The sequence below is a fragment of the Sturnus vulgaris genome, chromosome 23, assembly GCF_052056855.1.
Source record: "Sturnus vulgaris isolate bStuVul1 chromosome 23, bStuVul1.hap1, whole genome shotgun sequence".
Taxonomy (NCBI): Eukaryota; Metazoa; Chordata; class Aves; order Passeriformes; family Sturnidae; genus Sturnus; species Sturnus vulgaris.
The window spans coordinates 9,130,744-9,155,450 of record NC_142265.1 but is presented as its reverse complement, the minus strand read 5'-3'; the positions used below and the strand labels follow the sequence as shown (position 1 = coordinate 9,155,450).

At 47.2% G+C, this 24,707-nt stretch overlaps 1 protein-coding gene across 2 annotated transcripts; it reads right to left on the bottom strand.

Annotated features, from left to right (window-relative positions):
- Positions 1 to 14,203: 14,203 nt before the first annotated feature.
- LOC148221382 (nucleolar pre-ribosomal-associated protein 1-like) lies at positions 14,204 to 19,528 on the bottom strand. Of its 2 annotated transcripts, XM_088178035.1 has the most exons (5): positions 19,142 to 19,472; positions 17,149 to 17,257; positions 16,939 to 17,055; positions 15,262 to 16,300; positions 14,204 to 15,033 (listed from the first exon to the last, which is right to left on the bottom strand). In XM_088178035.1, exons 2-4 carry the CDS (start codon positions 17,152 to 17,154, stop codon positions 16,151 to 16,153), a joined length of 273 nt encoding a protein of 90 aa, XP_088034161.1. In that variant the 5' UTR covers positions 17,155 to 17,257; positions 19,142 to 19,472; the 3' UTR covers positions 14,204 to 15,033; positions 15,262 to 16,150. The 2 variants fall into 2 exon arrangements, 1 of the variants encoding a protein (XP_088034161.1); XR_015808217.1 differs by lacking the exon at positions 17,149 to 17,257 and having other exon boundaries at positions 19,142 to 19,528.
- Between the last annotated feature and the right edge of the window lie 5,179 nt (positions 19,529 to 24,707).

Here is a 24,707-nt window from a genome sequence, read left to right as displayed (position 1 = left end):
CGACAACAGCTCGCTCTGTTCCCGCCATTGCCCATGGATTGTTTCCCTGTTTTCCATGGATTTTTTCCCCATTTCTCACTGATTTCCCCCCCCCCCCATTTCTCACTGAATATTCCCCCATTTTTCATCGACTTTTCCCCCATTTACCACTGATTTTTCCCCCATTTCTCGCTGATTTTGTCCCAAATTTTCCCCCATTTCTCATTGATTTTTTTCCCTGTTTCTCACTGATTTTTCCCCCATTTCTTAATGACTTTTCCCGCCATTCGTCACGGATTTTTTCCCCCATTTCTCACTGATTTTTTCCCCATTTCTCAATTATTTTTTCCCCCACTTTTCCCCGTTTCTCACTGATTTATTCCCCCATTTTTCATGGATTTTTTTTCCCCCATTTCTCACTGATTTTTTTCCCCATTTTTCAAAGATTCCCCCCCCGTTTTTCACTGATTTTTCTCCATTTCTCACTGATTTTCCCACCATTTTTCATGTGGTTTTTTTCCATTTCTCACTGATGTTTTACCCCATTCTTATTCCCATTCTCATAGCTCTATTTTATATTTATACATATTCTTATATTTGCATTATTTCTGTTATACACTAGATTTTTCATAGATATTTGCTACTTATATTTCATTATATTTTACATGTATACCAATCTATTTCTATTCTTTATATTTTATTTTTATATTAGCTATAAAAACCGTGCCTCTACCCAAATAAAAAGCATTTAAACATTCCTTTTAGACTATATTTAGCTATTTTTTATGGTTCTGTTTTTCATGCATTCTACACCCACCCCTCCCTGTCAATGTTCTGGCACCCAGCATGACCCCCCCCCCCCCCATGCCCGACTCACCTGCTCCTCCAGCGCAGCCCGGCTCCCTTTCCCAGGGACCTTGGGGTGCCCCAAACCACGTCGGAGCCCCCAGTCTCCACACCCTCCCCCTCCGTAGGGAACGGGAATGGGATGGGGAGCACACAGGACAAGAAAGGAACACAAAAGACACACTGGACAGAGAGAAGAAAAGGGCTGGAAGCTGGATATGAGGATGAAAGTGGAGCAGCAACAAACCTCAGGACTCTTGACTAGAGAGTGTGGCTGCTGAACGTCTCAAAAAAAACCCCCAGCTCCAACACAACATGCTGTGCTCACGGCTCGGCCTGGGACTCATCAGTGAACATCTCTCTCTTGCCAGGGCCATAAAGCCCCCGAGAAAACACGAGGTGAGGTTGATGTGCTCCGGCTTTGCTCCTGCTCAGCCCTAACCCCAGCCCCTGCTGCCAGTGAGCACCCTGATCTCTGAACCTCTTCTCAGCTTGTTTGTACGCTTCCAAATTCCTTCCTCTTTCTTCAAGCTTCATCTGTTTCCTGGCATTGGGAGAATGACAAGTGTTTAGCACAGCGCAATGAATACAACAGTCTCATTTTCAGAAGACACAACTGAACGAGAACCGACAGCAGCACTGCTTCGAGACAATCTGGGCACACGTTTCCCTTCCAGCAATCTGAGTGTTCTTTTGTGTCACGCCTGAAATTCTGAAAATGGTTTTTTGAGAAAAATTATCCATAACTAGAAAACAATCCAACCAAAGAAATAGAACCCCTAGGATATAATAACAGCCCATATACTACAACACTCCAATTCTAATATTAATAAGAAAACAGAAATTAGCTACACAGCATTACCTCAAACAAACACTACATACTGGCAAGAATCAAAGCCACCACAAAATAATTCAAAAACTACCCTATGCCTTATGCTACAGGCTAGAACGCCATCGGCAAACCTTATCAAGGTATCCTTTAAAAACAACGCCCCACCAAAAACAAAAACAACACAAAACGCCATTCAAGAACTCCCTTATCAACACCTGAATGAAAAAACATGGCATTAGATAAATAGACCATAGCCCTTATCATACACCATCTACAAACAAAATAAAGCTATACCATACATCCTCGAAAACCACCTTCAAAGCACGACATTAGAAAAAAAAACTTTCCAGAATTAAAAGCTGTATCTAACAAAAGCCGTCTGATAAAATTAACAACCAAGCCCCCACCATCAGAGCTGCCCCTACTAAACTCCCCATCGTACATATGAAAAATCAGTTTTAAAAACCTACTTCAATTCATTCTGCCTCAAATACAAAACCATCCAGAAAGTTACCTTCACTCAAAAACAAAAGCGCACGTAGTAAATAACATTAAAAAATAAATCAGCACACTACACACCACAAGCATAAAATATTGAATTAAAACCAAAAATACCCCTAGTCATTAAAGAGCCCAGCCGCAAGCTATATTTAACTATAACTTCGTGCAAACGTACACATATCATTAAAATAGATTTCTTTCAGAATACAACTGATGATCTAAAATAGTAAAATGTCCGAGAACGATATTATAATAGGATATCCTCGATCATCCTCCCGCAAATTCTCTCCACTGTATTGTCCGACACACACCAGAAAAAAAATCCACTTTTTACTTTTTTCAGCTAACTTCTCATTTATTAGCTGAGAGGAATGTTGAATTTGTCTTTACAAATGAGCTGTGGATCAGCCTGTAGATAAGGCTAGCACTGAGAGATAAAAGAAACAATGGGATGGATTCCACTGATTGATGAATGAAAAGAGATATTTGCCTTTACAAACAAACTGCGGGGCTGCTGATAAATGAAATTGGATATCGAAAGATGAAAGAAGCAACGGGGGGAAACTATGAATTCTATAAGAATTAAAAATTAAAAGGGAGGGTTCTACATTAGAGGGGAATTTCAGGTATCAGGCGTTCCGGGAAGTCTGTGCCTCTCAAGTACCTCAGCCAATGGGAAAAGAGAGAGGGAAATGCGGCCGGGAAAATAGGATAAAAAGGAGGCTGCGTCCTCCAAAAATTTGAGAGATCCCAGGGGAATGTCCCATGGCCTCTCCCTTTATTCGAATAAAGCAAAAAGGACTCCTCTGTTTCCTTTTTGGACATAAACCGCTGGTGTTTGTGGATTAATTTTCCTGACATTTAGCAACATATTGTTAAAAAAAAAAAAAAAAAAAAAAAAAAAAAAAAAAAAAAAAAAAGTGATCCAGAAGAGGGCAACATTGACAGCCATTCCAAGACAGGATGAACAAATGCTTTCACATTGACAGAGGATGCTGCGATGTTCTGAGAACAGAAGATAGAATAAAATAAAGGAAGGTGATGTTACAAGACAGAAAAGGGTAAAATAAAAGGAGTACCTGAGACTGGGGGGCGGGGGGGAAGAAAATGGGGAAATATTAATTGCTACACACTAGGTACAAATGCTTTTTACAAGTAATTTATGAGAAGCAAGCTAAAAGCGTCTTACTGCTGCTAGTGATATCATGCTCCAAGCTCTGCTAATAATTCCTATTTCTAGCAGTAGTTAAATTGAACTCACTACATTCCAACTATTTTTCTGCTTGTTTAGATGGCAGATCCGTTTGGAACACACCTTAGTATAGCAAATTCTATGCCCAGGTAGGGACCTCTCAGTTCTTCCATAAAACATTTTCTTCTGCATTATGGCAAGCCTTTGTTTTAGCTTGACAGCTTTCTTGAAACTTAAATTTACGCATGTGTCCAAAGACATTTGCAATTCCAGAAATTGGTAGGCACATCATATGGAAAGTAAATAACATTCTCGAGAGGGAGTTGCTTTGTTACTGAGGGGATGAAAAGCAAGGCTAGAGGTAGTAGAACTACCCAAGAAATTGGACTTAACGCAGCTTTTACAAGGCTCAAAGTAGCCATACCGAGATGTTTGAGCTAAAAGCCCCAGTTACCAGACTTACAGGCCTAATAGTTATCACCACACCACATTCCCTGGTTGCAGTATTTTTAACAGCAGTGCAGAACGCTACTGAAAATTATTTTTAGGTTGAATTGTTCTCTCCCCTCACTGCCTGTGTAGCTGTTAGAGGCTTCCAGGAGGCTGGGGAAGCAGACTGCTGGTTTCACTTCCAGACAGGTCACTTCCGTGGTCTGCTGGAGGGCACTTTGAAGCCCGTGTCCTTTTCTTGCTCTATTGTATCTGACAACTTTCCTCCCCCACGTCTGTTTTTTAGCGGGCAGCATTTTTGGAGGGCCAGTCAAAGACCTCAGGCTCCGAGAGAATTCGTCTGCTTTGCTCTGTTTATGTGTGCAACAGATGGGAGCAGCAACTAAGTCAAGTAGTAACTTCTGAGCTGCCCAGTTATCAGTAAACCAAAATATTCTTTTGTGACTCTCGCCAGACGAACATATCATCCTATCCGAGTCACACACTGCCCCTCTGGCATTTTCCAGTCAGACAAAGAATTCCTGGCCCCTTGCATGAACCTCAGCTCTCCACCTTGTTCCAGAAAGAGTTCTAGATCCAAGGCCCAGTGAGCCAGCTACCCTTTGCTGCCCTGAGCAGTATGGAAACAGCCAAGCCCCAGCCCTGCAGCCCTGCCTAACTCGCCTTTGCCTCCCAAACCTGAACCTTTTCCTTGGCTGTGGCATCCTCACTCATGCAATCCTGAAGACAAAAATCTGATTTGGCAGGTGAGGCCGTTTCTAACGCAAAAGCTTCACCAAGGTTTCTCTTCCAACTTCAGCCTTAAACAGTCCTGTCCTCCTCAGACAGCCCCCACCTCCAGCCTTTAGCTGTAAATACTTACTGGTTTATAGCTAATGCTTGCCACCCCTCAAAATTAAGTCTTTTGATATGCATTTACATCCCTCCCTAACCATGTCCTCATCACCCTTCCCAAACTCAGCCTCATCTCCAGGCCTAGAACCTCTCCCTAGGTGAGGGACTGTCCTCGGGTAGGAGTGCTGACAGACCTGTGCATGAGCCCAGCTGCATAGCCCGTGCTAATCCCAGCCCAGCTCTAGCCTTTAAACCCACTGGGGCTTTGGTACTGGAGGCCCAGTTACAGTAACCCCTGTGGCCGTTCCGCTTCCAGGCCATCTGTGAGTTGTGATCCCCCACCCTACACCACTTTGGTGAGAAATGCATTCCTTTCTTATAATAAAGTTTTCATTTTATGTCTAAATTCAAGCATTCCGAGAAAACGTGTAGCAATTATATCAAGACAGACATGACAGGCACCAACATTAGTCTTTCATTACACACTTTTCATGCCTTCTCTCCACAGATTTCTTTGAGGCAACTCTGACTCCTTTTCTCACAGGCAGCTCCACACAGCCCCGACTCCTCCTCTCCTCTGTACGACTGGCTAAACCCCAGCCTGTCCCTTCCCCAGCCACCTGAGCCTGTCTGTCCCACACACAGCATCCTCTCACCTTGTCCATCCCTTGCACGGCCACGTGTCCCTTCCTCCTCGCAGCACAGCCAGCAGGCTCCAGCCCACACTGCAGCAGGCTCTGCACCTCCAGCTGGAGCTGTGCTTAGTGAAACTGGCAGCCAGCTGACCCACGCTTTTATAACAACCAGCCTCACTGGGCAGGCAAGGCTGTTTCCACTCCTTGCTAGTCAGTACAGCTGTAACTCGTTGGCAACTAGTGCCTTCTGCACTATCCTTACAAACTATTCTCCTACAGAAATGGACCGGAATTCCGCGGGGATTTTCCGGGGATTCCGGGGGGATTTTCTCGGGAATTCCGGGGGGATTTTCCAGGGGATTCCGGGGGGATTTTCTGGGGGATTCCGGGGGGATTTTATCGGGGGTTCCTGGGGGATATTCCCGGGGATTCCGGGGGGATTTTATCGGGGATTCTGGGCATATTTTCTCGCGGATTCCGGGGAGATTTTCTGGGGGATTCCGGGGGGATTTTTCCCGGGAAATCCGGGGGGATTTTCCCCGCGATTCCAGGGGGATTTTCCAGGGGATGCCGGGCATATTTTCTCGGGGATTCCTGGGGGATTTTCCAAGGGATTCCATGGGGATTTTCCAGGGGATTCCTGGGGGATTTTCCCGAGGATTCCGGGGGGATTTTCACGGGGATTCCGGGGGGATTTTCACTGGGATTCCGGGGCGATTTTCTCAGGGAATTCCGGGGGATTTTCTCGGGAATTCCGGGAGGATTTTCAGGAGTATTCCGGGGGGATTTTCCCGAGTATTCCGGGGGGATTTTTTCGGGGGATTCCGGAGGGATTTTCCCGGGGTATCCGGGGTGATTTTACGAGGAATTCCGGGGGGATTTTCCCGAGTGTTCCGGGGGGATTTCCTCGGGGATTACGGGATGATTTTCTCGAGCAATTCCGGGGGATGTTCTCGGGTATTCCGGGGCCATTATCTCGGTGATTCCGGGGAGATTTTCTCGGGGATTCCGAGATTATTTTCCCGGGGAAGTCATGGGGATTTTCCCGGGGATTCCGGGGGGATATTCGCGGGGATACCGGGGGATTCTCTCGGAGATTCCGGGGGGATTTTCATGGGGATTCCGGGGTATTTTCTCCTGGATTCCGGGGAATTTTCCGTGGATTCCTGGGGGATTTTGCCGAGTATTTCGGGAGAATTTTCTCGGGGATTCCGGGGTGATTTTCCCGGGAAATTCCATGGGGATTTTCTCGGGGATTCCCGGGGGATTTTCCCGAGTATTCCGGGGGATTTTTTCGGGGAGTCCGGAGGGATTTTCCCGGGGATTCCAGGGGGATTTTACGAGGAATTCCGGGGGATTTTCTCGGGGATTCCGGGGGGATTTTCCCGGGAATTCCGGGGGGATTTTCCAGGGGATTTCGTGGGGATTATGCCGGGGAGTCTGGGGCTATTTTCGCGGGGATTCCGGGAGGTTTTTCTCGGGGATTCCGGGGGGATTTTCCCGCGGAATTCCGGGGGGATTTTCTGGGGGATTCCGGGGGGATTTTATCGGCGATTCCTGGGGGATATTCCCGGGGATTCCGGGGGGATTTTATCGGGGATTCTGGGCATATTTTCTCGCGGATTCCGGGGGGATTTTCTCAGGGATTCCGGGGAGATTTTATCGGGGATTCCGGGGGGATTTTTCCCGGGAAATCCGGGGGGATTTTCCCCGCGATTCCAGGGGGATTTTCCAGGGGATTCCGGGCATATTTTCTCGGGGATTCCTGGGGGATTTTCCAAGGGATTCCATGGGGATTATCCAGGGGATTCCAGGGGGATTTTCTCGGGGATACCTGGGGGATTTTCCCGGGGATTCCTGGGGGATTTTCCGGGGATTCCGGGGGAATTTTCCAGGGGATTCGGGGCCGATTTTCGCGGGGATTCTGGGGGGATTTTCCCTGGGATTGCGGGGGGATTTTCCCTGGTAATTCCAGGGGATTTTCCCGGGGATCTCGGGGTGAGTATCCCGGGGATTCGGGGGGCATTTTCCGGGGATTCCGGGGGGATTTTGTCGGGGATTCCGGGGGGATTTTCCAGGGGATTCCGGGGGGATTTTCCAGGGGATTCCGGGCATATTTTCCCGAGTATTACGGGCGAATTTTCTCGGGGATTCCGGGGAGATTTTCTTGGGGATTCCGGGGGGGCTTTCACGGGGATTTCTGGGGGATTTTCGCCTGGATTCCGGGGGGATTTTCCCGGGGATTCCGGGAGGAATTTCTCGGGGAGTCCGGGGGAATTTTCCAGGGGAATTCCGGGGGATTTTCTCGGGGATTCCGGGGGGATTTTCCATCGGACTCCGGGTTGATTTTCCCGGGGACTCCGGGGGATTTTCTCGGGGATTTCTGGAGGATTTTCCCGGGAATTCCGGGCGGATTTTCTCGTGGATTCCGGGAGGATTTCCCCGGGGAATTCCGAGGGATTTTCAGGGGAATCCGGGGGGATTTTCTCGGGGATTCCGGGGGGATTATCCAGGGGATTCCGGGGGGTTTTTCCAGGGGATTCCGGGGGGATTTTCCCGAGTATTCCGGGGGGAATTTTTCGGGGGATTCCGGAGGGATTTTCCCGGGGTATCCGGGGTGATTTTACGAGGAATTCCGGGGGGATTTTCCCGAGTGTTCCGGGGGGATTTCCTCGGGGATTACGGGATGATTTTCTCGGGCAATTCCGGGGGATGTTCTCGGGTATTCCGGGGCCATTATCTCGGTGATTCCGGGGAGATTTCCTCGGGGATTCCGAGATTATTTTCCCGGGGAATTCATGGGGATTTTCCCGGGGATTCCGGGGGGATATTCGCGGGGATTCCGGGGGATTTTCATGGGGATTCCGGAGGGATTTTCCCAGGGAATTCCTGGAAGAATTTCTCGGGTTTTCCGGGGCGATTTTCCCGGGGAATCCGGGGGGATTTTCTCGGGGATTCCGGGGGGATTTTGCCGAGTATTCCGGGGGGATTTTCACGTGGATTCCGGGGGGATTTTCTCGAGGATTTCGGGAGGATTTTCCCGGAGATACCGGGTGGATTTTCTCGGGGATTCCGGGAGGATTTTCCCGAATATTCCGGGGGGATATTCTCGGGGATTCCGGGGGGATTTTCCCGAGTATTTCGGGGGGGTTTTCTCGGGGATTCCGTGGGGATTTCCCCGGGGATTCCGGGGGGATTTTCCCGAGTATTCCGGGGCGATTTTCCCGAGGAATTCCGGGGGGATTTTCTCGGGGATTCCGGGGGGATTTTCTCGGGGATTCCCGGGGGATTTTCCCGGGGAATTCCGGGGGGATTTTCCCGGGGAATTCCGGGGGGATTTTCTCGGGGATTCCGGGGGGATTATCCAGGGGATTCCGGGGGGATATTGCAGAGTATTCCGGGGGGATTTTCCGGGGAATCTGGGGGGATTTTCTCGGGGATTCCGGGGGAATCTTCCAGGGGATTCGGGGCGGATTTTCTCGGGGATTCCGGGGAGATTATCCCGGGGATTTCGGGGAGATTTTCTGGGGGATTCCTGGGGGATTTTCTCGGGGATAGCGGACGGATTATCACGGGGATTCCGGGATGAGTTTCTCGGGGAATTCAGGGGGATTTTCCCGGGGAATTCCGGGGGATTTTCTCGGGGATTCCGGGGGGATTTTCCCGGGGATTCCCGGGGATTTTCTCTCGGATTTTTTTCCCCAATTTTTCAAGCATTTTTTCCCGCAATTTTCGTGGATTTTTCCCAAATTTTCCCCATTTCTCACTGATTTTTTTCCCCATTTCTCAATGATTTTTGCCCCAATTTATCAAAGATTTTTTTCCCCATTTCTCACTGATGTTTTTCCCCATTTCCCCCCCATTTCTCACTGATTTTTATCCCCCATTTTTCAATGATTTTTCCCCATTTCTCTCTGATTTTTTCCCCATTTCACCATGATGTTTTCCCCATTTCTCACTGATTTTTCCGTTGATTTTTCATGGATTTTTCCCCCCATTTTTCGTGGATTTTTTCCCCATTTTTCCCCATTTCTCACTGATTTTTTTCCCCCGTTTATCACTCCTTTTTCCCCATTTTTCCCCATTTCTCACTGATTTTTTCCGCCATTTTTCATGGATGTTTCCCCCAATTTTCATGGATATTTCCTGATTTTCCCCCCCATTTGTCACTGATATTTGCCCCCATTTCTCTCGGAATTATTCCCCCCATTTTTCATGCATTTTCCCGCCCATTAATCACTGATTTTTTTCCCCATTTCTCACTGATTTTTATCCCCCACTTCTGACTGATTTTTCCCAATTTTTCGTTGATCTTTTTCCCCATTCCTCACCGATTTTTCCCCCATTTCTCTCTGATTTTTCCATCATTTTTCATGGGTTTTCCCCCCCATTTCTCACTGATTTTACCCCATTTCTCACTGATTTTATTAATGTTTGTATTTCTATTTCTAATTATGTTTATATTTATATTTATTATTATTGTTTTGCATGTTTATGATTATGTTTATGATTATGTTTATGTTTATGTTTATATCTATGCAGGTTAACGTTTGTGCATGTTTATATTTATGCATATTTATTTTTATGCCGGCGAACGCGGGCAGGCGTTTTATGTAGACGCCTATCCGCCGGGGTCCTAGAGAGGCCGCCATCTTGAGCGTGTCGGGACTCTCAAAATGGCGCCTCGGGCGGCACCCCGCCTGACCTTCCCAAAATGGCGGCAGAAAGGGCGGGAAAAAATCAGGACCCCGGTGTGTAGGCATAAGATGCCTGATTACATCGCCGACGCCGATCCGCTCGCCGACAATTTTCCCGGACGTTTCAGAGCGTGCCGACAACGGCCGCGCGGTCCGCGGTGCCGCGGGCGTGAGGGCGCCGGCGGGCGCGGGCAGGCGTTTTATGTAAACGCCTATCCGCCGGGGTCCTAGAGAGGCCGCCATCTTGAGAGTGTCCGCACTCTCAAAATGGCGGCTCGGGCGGCACCCCGCCTGACCTTCCCAAAATGGCGGCAGAAAGGGCGGGAAAAAATCAGGACCCCGGTGTGTAGGCATAAGATGCCTGATTACATCGCCGACGCCGATCCGCTCGCCGACAATTTTCCCGGACGTATCAGAGCGTGCCGACAACGGCCGCGCGGTCCGCGGTGCCGCGGGCGTGAGGGCGCGGCGGGCGCGGGCAGGCGTTTTACGTAGACGCCTATCCGCCGGGGTCCTAGAGAGGCCGCCATCTTGAGTGTGTCCGCACTCTCAAAATGGCGCCTCGGGCGGCACCCCGCCTGACCTTCCCAAAATGGCGGCAGAAAGGGCGGGAAAAAATCAGGACCCCGGTGTGTAGGCATAAGATGCCTGATTACATCGCCGACGCCGATCCGCTCGTCGCCAATTTTCCCGGACGTTTCAGAGCGTGCCGACAACGGCCGCGCGGTCCGCGGTGCCGCGGGCGTGAAGGCGCGGCGGGCGCGGGCAGGCGTTTTATGTAAACGCCTATCCGCCGGGGTCCTAGAGTGGCCGCCATCTTGAGTGTGTCCGCACTCTCAAAATGGCGCCTCGGGCGGCACCCCGCCTGACCTTCCCAAAATGGCGGCAGAAAGGGCGGGAAAAAATCAGGACCCCGGTGTGTAGGCATAAGATGCCTGATTACATCGCCGACGCCGATCCGCTCGCCGACAATTTTCCCGGACGTTTCAGAGCGTGCCGACAACGGCCGCGCGGTCCGCGGTGCCGCGGGCGTGAGGGCGCCGGCGGGCGCGGGCAGGCGTTTTACGTAGACGCCTATCCGCCGGGGTCCTAGAGAGGCCGCCATCTTGAGCGCTGCCGCAGGGCTGGGTCCCGGCCCGCGGGCCCTTCCGCCATCCTGAGAGGGGCACGGTGCAGTACCCGCCTGTGTCCACACGGCGGCAGCACTGCCGCCCAACTCAGCCCGGCACTGCCGCCCTGTCAGGGACAGACAGAGAAGGGAGAGAGTTCCAAGCACCAGAGTCCCCACCCGTCATAAAATCCTCTCAATGAACGCCCCAAAAAAACCCCGACCCAAACTAAAAATGCCCTGCCTCTGACCAAATGAAAAAAAAACCCTTTTATATATAGAAATCATCTATTTTTTAATATTTAATTTATAGTCATAATCTAGACATATTTCATATATTCAATTTAATTGCTATTCTATTTATCATATATACAATATTATTTTATTATTCATTATATACATAGATTTATATTACTAATGTTATTTCTATTTTATCTATATCCATCTATATTTGTAGGTTCATAGTTTTTAATATTATTTATTTAAAAGCTCTGCCTCTAACCAAATAGAAACAAAAAACTCCATTATTTTAAATTCTATTTGAATATATTTTTCTATTTAGTTTTCATATTTATATCTGTAGATTTATATGTCTATATTGTGTATTCTATATTTATATACTATTTAATGTAGTTTTTACTAGTATATTAATATACTAGATGCTATTTACATTCTATTATAACATACTATTTAATATAACATATTAAAATCGATAAATTATTTATATTACATACTACATACATGTATTTTATATTTATATTTATTTCTATAGATTTATACTTACATATATATATGCATATATAGTTATAATAATTTTATGTCAGTATCTATTTTTGCATATTTGTATATTTTTGCCAATATTATTTATATTATTTATTAAAAACCCTCCTCTAACCAAATAAAAAACAATAAAACATTCCTTTTAAAGTCTAAATATTTATATATTTCTATTTTCATAACAAAATATAATGTAATGTAATATATTTATATATTGGTTTCTTATATTTGCTTATATATTTTTATTCTTTATCTTTTATATTTACAGTATCTATAAAAAAACCCTACCTCTATCCAAACACAAACCAATAAAACATTCCTTTTAGACTATATTTAGCTGTTTTTTAAGGTTCTGTTTTTCATGCATTCTACACCCACCCCTCCCTCTCAATGTTCTGGCACCCACCATGACCCCCCCCATGCCCGACTCACCTGCTCCTCCAGCGCAGCCCGGCTCCCTCTCCCAGGGACCTTGGGGTGCCCCAAACCACGTCGGAGCCCCCCTCAGCCTTTTTTCCTCACCCCAAAGAAGGCACAGAACGACTCCAACTGCCCTGGACAGCAGCAGGGCACTTGACTGCAACCCCTCCCATGTGTCCATCCCACAGAAAGTGACTCTGCTGACACCAGAAAAGGGAGGGCAACCCCCACAAGGGCTGAAGTTCCTCCCCAGCCCTGCAGACACAGGGGACAAGGGGCAGAAAGGAGGAGGGGCAGCAGAGAGGACACGGGAAGAAAATCAACATCAAGGTGCACGATGAAATGGAACCCCCACCAAAAAAAAAGAAGAAGAAAAATGAAAACGAAAAATAACCAAAAAACGAAAAGAAACCCCTGGCATGCTGGATGGGCAGCACAAGAGGGAGGGATTAAAAATGAACAGGGACAGTGTCCTGGTTTTGGGCAAATTTGGGGGAAAACCTCCAGAAGGAGCCCCCAGACAGCAAACCCCACGACTCCTCCCCCCCACCCCACCGGGTTCGGGAAGAATTTCCTCGGAGAAGAGTGGGAGAAAAAAACCTCTTTATTTAACAAGCAAGACACTCCCCAGCACAGGGAAAAAAGACAACACCAGCTGACAAAAAACTCTTTCACCGTTCTGAAGGGATGACGAGTTCAGTCTCTCTGGCGAGTGGTCGCCCAGTTATCAGTCTCTGGCGCTTGGGAATGGCTGCTGCAGGTGACAGAGTGTAGACTCCCGGTGTTTCTTGGGGTTTCCCAGGTCCCCGTCCGGAACAGGTTCAGATGGTATCCAGGAGAGGGAGGGGACGGGGTGGAAGAGAAAACAGTCCAGGGAAAAAGTTGGACTGCCTAGCTGAACTAACTAATAAGAAAAAAGCAAGGGCAAAGCGAAGGAAAGAAAAAGAGGCAGAAGCGAGCAAGCAGGCAAGCAAGCAGGCAAGCAAGCAAGCAAGCAAGCAAGCAGGCAAGCAAGCAAGCAAGCAAACCGAGCTAAAACCTCTCCTAAAACCTCTCCTAAACATAGACCATGGGGGAGGTGAGCCGGCTGATAACAAGACAAAACAAAGCTTCACTCTCAGAGTCAGTCCTGGAAGCACAGGACATAATACCAAACATAATCAGGACACATGATTGGAGATAGAAACACCATAACATCACCCTAGGACAGACAGTGACCGGGACACAAGGATCCCACGGGAAACAACGGCACAGGGAGCACCACAGAGGCACAGAGAAGGACGGAGAAAAGACAGAGAGTGCCAAACACACAGCAAGGACTGAGGGGTACCATGACAAAGAGGGAACCCAGGAGCCAGAGAGGAAGCGAGCACAGCCCGTGCGGGGCGGGCAAAGACGGGCAAGGAGCAGCACAGGCACGGAGACAGAGAGGCACGGCCAGCAGGACAGAGGCTCACCAGGAGAGGGGCACAGGAAGGGAGGAGCACCGGGCAGCGCTCCTTTAGGACAAGAATATTCACACACACAAGCAATTCCCTCATTTGCACCTCATTCTTATTTCACACACCGCCCCCCCCCCCCCCCCCCCAATAAAAAATTCAGCTCATAGCACAGGCAGCTCTGGCTTTTCCCTGCACAGTATTTCTACTAAGGACCTGGGCACAGCACGCGGTCGCGAGTCACCTGAATCAATCCTGATTTACATTTCAAAGCTTCTCCTTCTGGCACTGCACCTTCTCAGACCCGGGCTGCCATGTTCCACTCCCCTCATGGCCAAATTCAAGAACAACTGTTGCCATTCTGCAGAGAATTCCCAATATGACTCACATATTATCAGTGGGCAGAAAACTCTTTGGGCTTCAGTTCCACCTCTCACCTGTTCCACGTGGAGGGAGGACAGGCATTTGTCACACATCACAGCAGCAGTGATGGATCAAGGCTTTTTTTTTTTTTTTTTTTTTTTGATTGAATAAAAGGGTAAGAAAAAACAAACCAGGTCTCATACAAATGTCTTGAAACACCATTAAAGCTTTTTAAACCCAAGGAGACCATCGTGATTCCCGACTTCAGTCTTCTATCCATACTGGTTTTGGCATCATGAAATCAATCAGAGTCTTTTAAGAAATACTAAATCATCATGACTAAACCCCGGGCTCCTGGTCATTTGCACTTACAGCCCCTTGTAGGAAGCTCTCCAGCCTTTTTTTCCCATCCTACGTTGGACAGAGGATGGCTGTGAACCGCACGCCTCCGCACAAACAGTCCTGCCGGTTCCTCAAAAAGTTTAAAATGCCTGTGATAAAAATGATAGAAAGTAATACTGCCTCTCAGACTGTGCAAGAAATGGGAAGTTGGACTTTCAATGTCCCACTGAGAGATGCCGAATAAAAGCTTCCCCATGAGCTCGCACAGAGTAGTAACTTTTCTTGGACGAAACTAAACTAAGATTTTTTTTTTGACCAAACAAGATAGGTCTGTATGAGAACAGCTCAGGAGGCTTTCAGGGCTCGCAGTGATGCTGGCAGAGCACAGAACGTTAAAGATGAAGTCTTAACTCCCTGAATTAATGCCCTGTGGTAGCCAAATCTTTTTGCAAAGACACATAAGACTTGCTTCTCCTTGTTTCCGAGTTCCCAAGCCGTCCTGTAATTCCTCACCTGCACTAGTGCAGACCAATCTGCCGTGGGCAAGGAACAGATCCGGCTCCTGAGCTCCAAGCCACGTGTCCCCGATGGAAACCCAAGTCAGGAATACAAAAACACCTGTGGAAGAAAGACGAGAGAAAAATCAGAAGACACAGATATTCTTCTATTCCCACACAGAAATACCGAGCCAAGCTGTTTACCTCTGGGACTCTGTTTTAAAACAGCTCCCCAGCTCTGTTCCTAGATGGAAAACGTGGAGTGGCTTTGCCCATGCAAAGCCAATGAGCCTCCTCACAAGAAGGAACAAACCAGTTTCCTGCTAAATCAGACACCTGGAAATCTCACCTGTCACATGCTGTCATGGACCAGCAAGAGGGATCAGCATCCAGGCCCACGTGGACTTGTTCATTCCTGGCTTCTAATGCAGCAGGGACAACAGCACTGAAGGGAAATGATCACGTCTTCATTTAAAGAGAACCCAACTTCTTCATCAAAGCCATCACTGTCCTCGAGCAGGACATCCACCATATCCAGGACATCTAATAAGTGAAGAAAAACATCAAAGCAAGAATCCAGACTAACAGGAAAAACAACAGACGTAGAATGCAACACTCCAGGAATACAAGGCATCTTTTTAATTCTTTTTAATTAAAAAAAAAAAAATTTAAAAAAAGGATGAAAGCCACATTTGTCACACAATACAACGTTAAGTGCAACCCCTAAATTACAGCTGAACCTTCACTCTGCCTTTCAATGCTGCTGTCCAGCACGGAGCAGCTGCGGCTGCTCCTGGATCCCTGGATGTGTCCAAAGCCAGGCAGGACACTGGGGCTTGGAGCAGCCCGGGCTACTGAAAGGTGTCCCTGTTCATGGCAGGGCTGGAACTGGATGAGATTTAAGGAGCCTTGCCGGCCAAACCACTCTGGGATTCCATGACTCTGTCAACAGTCCCAGGCAGAAGGGCTAGATTTCCATTTGAGTTCAAAAACGCTGCTGCAAGAGCATGAAGAGAGATTTCAAATACCGTTCAAGTGGCACAGCCACGGCAGAAATTACTTTCAGAGGTAAAGCGGCAACTTGGCAATTCCACTTCGACTTCTGATACCAAGAACACGTGGAGAGCTGAATCCTGGAGGGCCCTTACTTAACAGGATTGCCAGAGTTATCCATCCCCAGTTTGCTGATTAGGGCTAGAAAGTGTATCCCCAAGTCATGGAGTTGGGATGTTGACAGGTTACCACATACCATCAATGTGAGAGACGGGGATGCTGATGTTATCAGAGTCCTGTTTAAACAGAGCCACCTGGAGCGTGCTGGCTGCCTGAACCAGGTCTGCTGCCTTGTCAGTGTAGGGACAGGGGTTGGTCACCAGCTTCAGCAGGATCTGTCAGCAAAGGTGGGGAGAAAGGTAAGTGCACCTGCTGGCTGGCAAGTGCAGGGGAACCACACGGTACTGAGAACGACCACGTGCTGAAAGCTGGGCAGCTTTTATGAGGACAACTTCCATAGCACTTCTGCAGGATTCTGTCTACAGTTCCTGCTCTACAGGCCACACTGATGGAAAAACAAAAACCCACCACAACTTGGCACCTAGACTGCGACCACACACCGAGTACCTGGGCAGACCACAGTGGAGGCAAAGCACTGGGCATTCAACATCCTGAAGAGTAAACAGCAAGTGTCACCTTTCCTTGTCAAGGACCACCATCTACTGAGCTCTGATAATGTTGGCACCTAAAGAGGAGATCAAAGCTACCCACACCTACACCACTCTACCCTTACACCGACAATGCTGTAATAACAGCTGATCTTTTTGGATTTCATTTTCCTACAAATCATTTGGCTGCCCTCCCACTGAACACAAGAAGGATGCCACCTCCGTATAAAGAATCCCAAACAAGGCTTTTCTCAGAATTCATTCGCTGGTCTTTGACAGGTTTCTCAACAATAGCAACAAGACCTCCAGTTTCCACTAACACTATTCTTTGCATTTTTTTATCCAGCTGATTTGAACACCGTTACCTTTTCCAAAAACTGAATCACTGCTTCCTTCTGGTCTTCTTTTGTATTATCCAAGTGCTCCAGCCAAATTGAAAGCTCCTTCCACGTGTACTCAAACGCTCCACTGTCACGTAAAACCTGTCCAGGAAACAAAGGAGAAGGTGTGTAAATAAACCTCAAAACACCTAAAATACAAAACCCCGAGGGATGCAGATCTTTTTCTATAGTTACCTTCATGCTTCCTTCTTTTAGGAACGAAAAGAAGAGCAGGTTGATGAGGAGTCGTATCTGCCGCTCTCCTCACCCTCAGTTCACAAGAGGCTCACTAGGGGGACTTCAGCTGCATAGTGGACAATAAAAATCCTACTTCTGTAATTTCTGGAAAGCAGGTTATACTGCTTTCAGAGGGCCGTACAGCTTTCTATCATCACAGGCAGTTAAAAAAAAAAAAAGCACCTTCAAAATAGCCTGTAGGGGAGTTTTAGAAAACTACCGATGAAACAGAGGAAAATCATTGCTAAATTAAACCTGAATCAGGCTACTTGTACTTAAAGCAATCAGGCAGACGGATGAACAGTCACATAAATGAGCAGTGGGCTGTGACCACAGCAAGGTCCAGAGAGAAGTGCAAGTTGCTGGGGGTGGTGAGGAAGACCAACAAGTCCCACACCCTAGAGACAGGCTTTGACGTGCCTAGAAACTTCCCCCCGCTTTCCTGCTCTCCAAATTCAGGCTCTGACTGCGAGCACCCAAACTCGGTGACCCCGAGCTCCAGCTCTACAAGCAAGAAAGGAGGAGGGAGAAGAGGAAGGAATCCGAGTGACACCATGGTTCAGCTCCCTCCCCCTAAGGCCCAGCAAGAGAGGAAACCTTGCCCAGCTTCCCGACCCTGGCACCTACGTTGGACGACTGCAATTACACAGGATGAATCTGTGCCTTTGCTCCTCTCCACACATCAAATACAAGGAAGCCATCACAACTCATTTGTTCTACAGTTACTCCGTGTACAACACCAGCAGCTCTAAAAATAACTGCTGCTCACATCAGTCTGACAGGGGAATTCATTTCAAGCAAGAAAACATGAAGGAAAAAGGATTCATTATAATATAAGCGACTATTTTTGGCAGGGTCTGGAAACAGAAATGCACCTGCAGCTCTCACAAAACCGGGCAGGAACAGAATGTGAAATCCAAAAACGAGCCTTCAGTTACATGGCACTGTGCAGAAAAGTAAGTCCTTACCATCTATTCTTAGCAGCCTTTCTGCTGACGGAACTGCCCCAACTTCCCTGTTCCTGCTTTCCCTTCAGAGAAAATGCAAAGGACTGAAGTGGAAAGTGGACACAGGAACAAGTCAAGCAGTCCATGTTCCCACCTGGCAAAAGAATCCAAAACCATCAGAAAAACGGCACATTTTGAGCAGCTTTCGGTTGAGACATTCATTGCTGGGAGACCAAGTGAACCTGCCTTTAATCCCTTGCAAGGATCAAGGGCAACTAAACCCGAATTCAGTCACTGTAACTGGATTTTTTTCTTGGCAGGACAGTCTGCTTGCATTTATTCCTTATTCCTAGGGGTAAATCTCTACCCCTCCTTAGGTAACTAAAGGATGTCCTCTTTGAATAAGGTGCTAAAAACAGCAGCCTCTGGTGTCTGGTGGACTTCGAGCTGACCAGCTTTTTCTCAAAAGTCAAATAACTAATTTAAATATGCGGAGGGGGATGCTAATTTTCAAGACAAAAAGTCCTCCTTGCATCAAAGCTGGGATCAGACAATAACAGAGAGGACTACTCTGCAGGGCCAGAGGAAACCGGAGAAGACTTATGAAAGGCTAGAGTGCTGAAGCACAGATTAAAGAAACGCTGATAAAAAGTAAAAATCCAAAGTAATATCTTCTTGATCAATGTCAAGACCTTTGCAGGCACCAACTGCACTGATTTATTACAGTATCAGAATTCATTCAGCCTCGGGGGGGTGCGTAAACACGACAGACATTTTCTTTGCTCTTTCATCAACTGCTGCAGTGAAGTCCGTTCACAGCATTGATTTCTGTCAAATATTTCGTTACTAGCCGGTTATCTGACAGCAAATTTCAACAAGAGTCACAGGAAAGGAGACTGGTGACCACACAATCCTGCAGCAAAGGCAACTGCTTCAAGAAAAAATCGTACAATCCTGAAATTTCAGGCCAGTGAATATCCTGATATTTCAATTCCAAAGCTTACCTTAATGGTCTCGAGCTCCGGGGCTTGGAGGGGGGGTCGGTTCGGAAGGGCCGCCTCCGGAGGAGGGGATCCCGGGGGGAGTCAGGGGCCCGGGGAGGGGGGCGAGGCGGAGGGAGAGGAAAAAGGGGAAGATGAGGAGGAGGAAGAAGGGGGAGAGGGTTTGAGAGGAGGGGAAGCCCAAATCCGTGCTGTGTGCGGAGCTCCGACAGCACGCTGCAGCCCGCAGCTCAGTGTGAGCACGGGGCAGAGGAGGCGATTTCTGGGCATTCAATCACCCTGAGGCGGGCCCGGCACCGCCCCTGCAGCACCGTCCCCAGCACAGCTCGGTACCGCTCCGGGATCACCCGGCCCCGCCCCCGGTGCCGCCTGGGACCACTGGGGACCGCCCCTAAAGCACCGCCCCGGCCCCGCCCGGTCCCGTCCCCGGGACCTCCGTGCCCCGCCTCGCCAAGCCCCGGCTCCGCCCCGAGCCTGCCCGGGCTGCGCCGGCACCATCGCTGGCGGCCCCGCCCCTCTTCCCCGGGCCGAAGCGGGCTGAAGGAGATGTCCGCACGATTGGAAACGCCGCCGAAAATCGCACCCGTGGGATCGGTGTCGGCGTCGTGCGCAGGCATCCCACTAGAGCGAGCGGGCTCCTTGCTGTGCCACCCTCCTTTTGCAGCCAGAGTTAGAAGGTCGGGGGCGCGACACCCGAGCCGCCATCTTGGGAGAGGCAGGCGCGCAGTACCGCGCTCTGCCCACAGGGTGGCGCTTGGGAGACAGGCAAGGGATGGAATCAAGGCGTGTCCCAATCCTTGAGGAAATCCCCCGGAATGAACGCCCCAAAAAACCCCGACCAGAACTGAGAAACCTCCTGCCTCTGTATGAGTGCAAAGGGTGTGCAAGGAGTGTGCAAATAGTGTGCATTAGCAATCGATCGGCTGGCATGAGCAATCGATCGCCGATCTAATCGATCGGCAGGCATTGGCAATCGATCGCCGATCTAATCGATCGGCAGGCGCGATCAATCGATCGCCGATCTAATCGATCCGCAGGCATTAGCAATCGATCGCCGATCGAATCGATCGGCAGGCATTAGCAATCGATCGCCGATCTAATCGATCGGCAGGCATTAGCAATCGATCGCCGATCTAATCGATCGGCAGGCGCGATCAATCGATCGCCGATCTAATCGATCGGCAGGCATTGGCAATCGATCGCCGATCGAATCGATCGGCAGGCATTAGCAATCGATCGCCGATCTAATCGATCGGCAGGCATTAGCAATCGATCGCCGATCTAATCGATCGGCAGGCATTAGCAATCGAGCGCCGATCTAATCGATCGGCAGGCGCGATCAATCGATCGCCGATCTAATCGATCGGCAGGCGCGATCAATCGATCGCCGATCTAATCGATCGGCAGGCATTAGCAATCGATCGCCGATCTAATCGATCGGCAGGCGCGATCAATCGATCGCCGATCTAATCGATCGGCAGGCATTAGCAATCGATCGCCGATATAATCGATCGGTAGTCGTGATCAATCGATCGCCGATCTAATCCATAGGCACGCATTAGCTATCGATCGCCGATCTGATTTTTCCCGCCATTTTTCATGGATTTTTTCCCCCATTTCTTACTGATTTTTCCCCAATTTTTCATGCATTTTTTCCCGCAATTTTCGTGGATTTTTTCCCATATTTTCCCCATTTCTCACTGATTTTTTCCCCCATTTCTCACTGATTTTTTCCCCCCATTTTTCCATGGATATTTCCCGATTTTCCCCCCCATTGCTCACTGATTTTTGCCCCCATTTCTCTCTGAATTTTCCCCCCATTTTCCATTCATTTTTCCCCCCATTAATCACTGATTTTTTTCCCCATTTATCACTGATATTTGCCCCCATTTCTCTCTGAATTTTTCCTTCCATTTTTCATGCATTTTTCCGCCCATTAATCACTGATTTTCTCCCCATTTATCACTGATTATTGCCCCCATTTTTCACTTATTTTTTCCCCACAGCATCGGCCACCACAGCACGAGCGACAACAGCTCGCTCTGTTCCCGCCATTGCCCATGGATTGTTTCCCTGTTTTCCATGGATTTTTTCCCCATTTCTCACTGATTTCCCCCCCCCCCCCCCATTTCTCACTGAATATTCCCCCATTTTTCATCGACTTTTCCCCCATTTACCACTGATTTTTCCCCCATTTCTCGCTGATTTTGTCCCAAATTTTCCCCCATTTCTCATTGATTTTTTTCCCTGTTTCTCACTGATTTTTCCCCCATTTCTTAATGACTTTTCCCGCCATTCGTCACGGATTTTTTCCCCCATTTCTCACTGATTTTTTCCCCATTTCTCAATTATTTTTTCCCCCACTTTTCCCCGTTTCTCACTGATTTATTCCCCCATTTTTCATGGATTTTTTTTCCCCCATTTCTCACTGATTTTTTTCCCCATTTTTCAAAGATTCCCCCCCCGTTTTTCACTGATTTTTCTCCATTTCTCACTGATTTTCCCACCATTTTTCATGTGGTTTTTTTCCATTTCTCACTGATGTTTTACCCCATTCTTATTCCCATTCTCATAGCTCTATTTTATATTTATACATATTCTTATATTTGCATTATTTCTGTTATACACTAGATTTTTCATAGATATTTGCTACTTATATTTCATTATATTTTACATGTATACCAATCTATTTCTATTCTTTATATTTTATTTTTATATTAGCTATAAAAACCGTGCCTCTACCCAAATAAAAAGCATTTAAACATTCCTTTTAGACTATATTTAGCTATTTTTTATGGTTCTGTTTTTCATGCATTCTACACCCACCCCTCCCTGTCAATGTTCTGGCACCCAGCATGACCCCCCCCCCCCCCCATGCCCGACTCACCTGCTCCTCCAGCGCAGCCCGGCTCCCTTTCCCAGGGACCTTGGGGTGCCCCAAACCACGTCGGAGCCCCCAGTCTCCACACCCTCCCCCTCCGTAGGGAACGGGAATGGGATGGGGAGCACACAGGACAAGAAAGGAACACAAAAGACACACTGGACAGAGAGAAGAAAAGGGCTGGAAGCTGGATATGAGGATGAAAGTGGAGCAGCAACAAACCTCAGGACTCTTGACTAGAGAGTGTGGCTGCTGAACGTCTCAAAAAAAACCCCCAGCTCCAACACAACATGCTGTGCTCACGGCTCGGCCTGGGACTCATCAGTGAACATCTCTCTCTTGCCAGGGCCATAAAGCCCCCGAGAAAACACGAGGTGAGGTTGATGTGCTCCGGCTTTGCTCCTGCTCAGCCCTAACCCCAGCCCCTGCTGCCAGTGAGCACCCTGATCTCTGAACCTCTTCTCAGCTTGTTTGTACGCTTCCAAATTCCTTCCTCTTTCTTCAAGCTTCATCTGTTTCCTGGCATTGGGAGAATGACAAGTGTTTAGCACAGCGCAATGAATACAACAGTCTCATTTTCAGAAGACACAACTGAACGAGAACCGACAGCAGCACTGCTTCGAGACAATCTGGGCACACGTTTCCCTTCCAGCAATCTGAGTGTTCTTTTGTGTCACGCCTGAAATTCTGAAAATGGTTTTTTGAGAAAAATTATCCATAACTAGAAAACAATCCAACCAAAGAAATAGAACCCCTAGGATATAATAACAGCCCATATACTACAACACTCCAATTCTAATATTAATAAGAAAACAGAAATTAGCTACACAGCATTACCTCAAACAAACACTACATACTGGCAAGAATCAAAGCCACCACAAAATAATTCAAAAACTACCCTATGCCTTATGCTACAGGCTAGAACGCCATCGGCAAACCTTATCAAGGTATCCTTTAAAAACAACGCCCCACCAAAAACAAAAACAACACAAAACGCCATTCAAGAACTCCCTTATCAACACCTGAATGAAAAAACATGGCATTAGATAAATAGACCATAGCCCTTATCATACACCATCTACAAACAAAATAAAGCTATACCATACATCCTCGAAAACCACCTTCAAAGCACGACATTAGAAAAAAAAACTTTCCAGAATTAAAAGCTGTATCTAACAAAAGCCGTCTGATAAAATTAACAACCAAGCCCCCACCATCAGAGCTGCCCCTACTAAACTCCCCATCGTACATATGAAAAATCAGTTTTAAAAACCTACTTCAATTCATTCTGCCTCAAATACAAAACCATCCAGAAAGTTACCTTCACTCAAAAACAAAAGCGCACGTAGTAAATAACATTAAAAAATAAATCAGCACACTACACACCACAAGCATAAAATATTGAATTAAAACCAAAAATACCCCTAGTCATTAAAGAGCCCAGCCGCAAGCTATATTTAACTATAACTTCGTGCAAACGTACACATATCATTAAAATAGATTTCTTTCAGAATACAACTGATGATCTAAAATAGTAAAATGTCCGAGAACGATATTATAATAGGATATCCTCGATCATCCTCCCGCAAATTCTCTCCACTGTATTGTCCGACACACACCAGAAAAAAAATCCACTTTTTACTTTTTTCAGCTAACTTCTCATTTATTAGCTGAGAGGAATGTTGAATTTGTCTTTACAAATGAGCTGTGGATCAGCCTGTAGATAAGGCTAGCACTGAGAGATAAAAGAAACAATGGGATGGATTCCACTGATTGATGAATGAAAAGAGATATTTGCCTTTACAAACAAACTGCGGGGCTGCTGATAAATGAAATTGGATATCGAAAGATGAAAGAAGCAACGGGGGGAAACTATGAATTCTATAAGAATTAAAAATTAAAAGGGAGGGTTCTACATTAGAGGGGAATTTCAGGTATCAGGCGTTCCGGGAAGTCTGTGCCTCTCAAGTACCTCAGCCAATGGGAAAAGAGAGAGGGAAATGCGGCCGGGAAAATAGGATAAAAAGGAGGCTGCGTCCTCCAAAAATTTGAGAGATCCCAGGGGAATGTCCCATGGCCTCTCCCTTTATTCGAATAAAGCAAAAAGGACTCCTCTGTTTCCTTTTTGGACATAAACCGCTGGTGTTTGTGGATTAATTTTCCTGACATTTAGCAACATATTGTTAAAAAAAAAAAAAAAAAAAAAAAAAAAAAAAAAAAAAAAAAAAAAAAAAAAGTGATCCAGAAGAGGGCAACATTGACAGCCATTCCAAGACAGGATGAACAAATGCTTTCACATTGACAGAGGATGCTGCGATGTTCTGAGAACAGAAGATAGAATAAAATAAAGGAAGGTGATGTTACAAGACAGAAAAGGGTAAAATAAAAGGAGTACCTGAGACTGGGGGGCGGGGGGGAAGAAAATGGGGAAATATTAATTGCTACACACTAGGTACAAATGCTTTTTACAAGTAATTTATGAGAAGCAAGCTAAAAGCGTCTTACTGCTGCTAGTGATATCATGCTCCAAGCTCTGCTAATAATTCCTATTTCTAGCAGTAGTTAAATTGAACTCACTACATTCCAACTATTTTTCTGCTTGTTTAGATGGCAGATCCGTTTGGAACACACCTTAGTATAGCAAATTCTATGCCCAGGTAGGGACCTCTCAGTTCTTCCATAAAACAT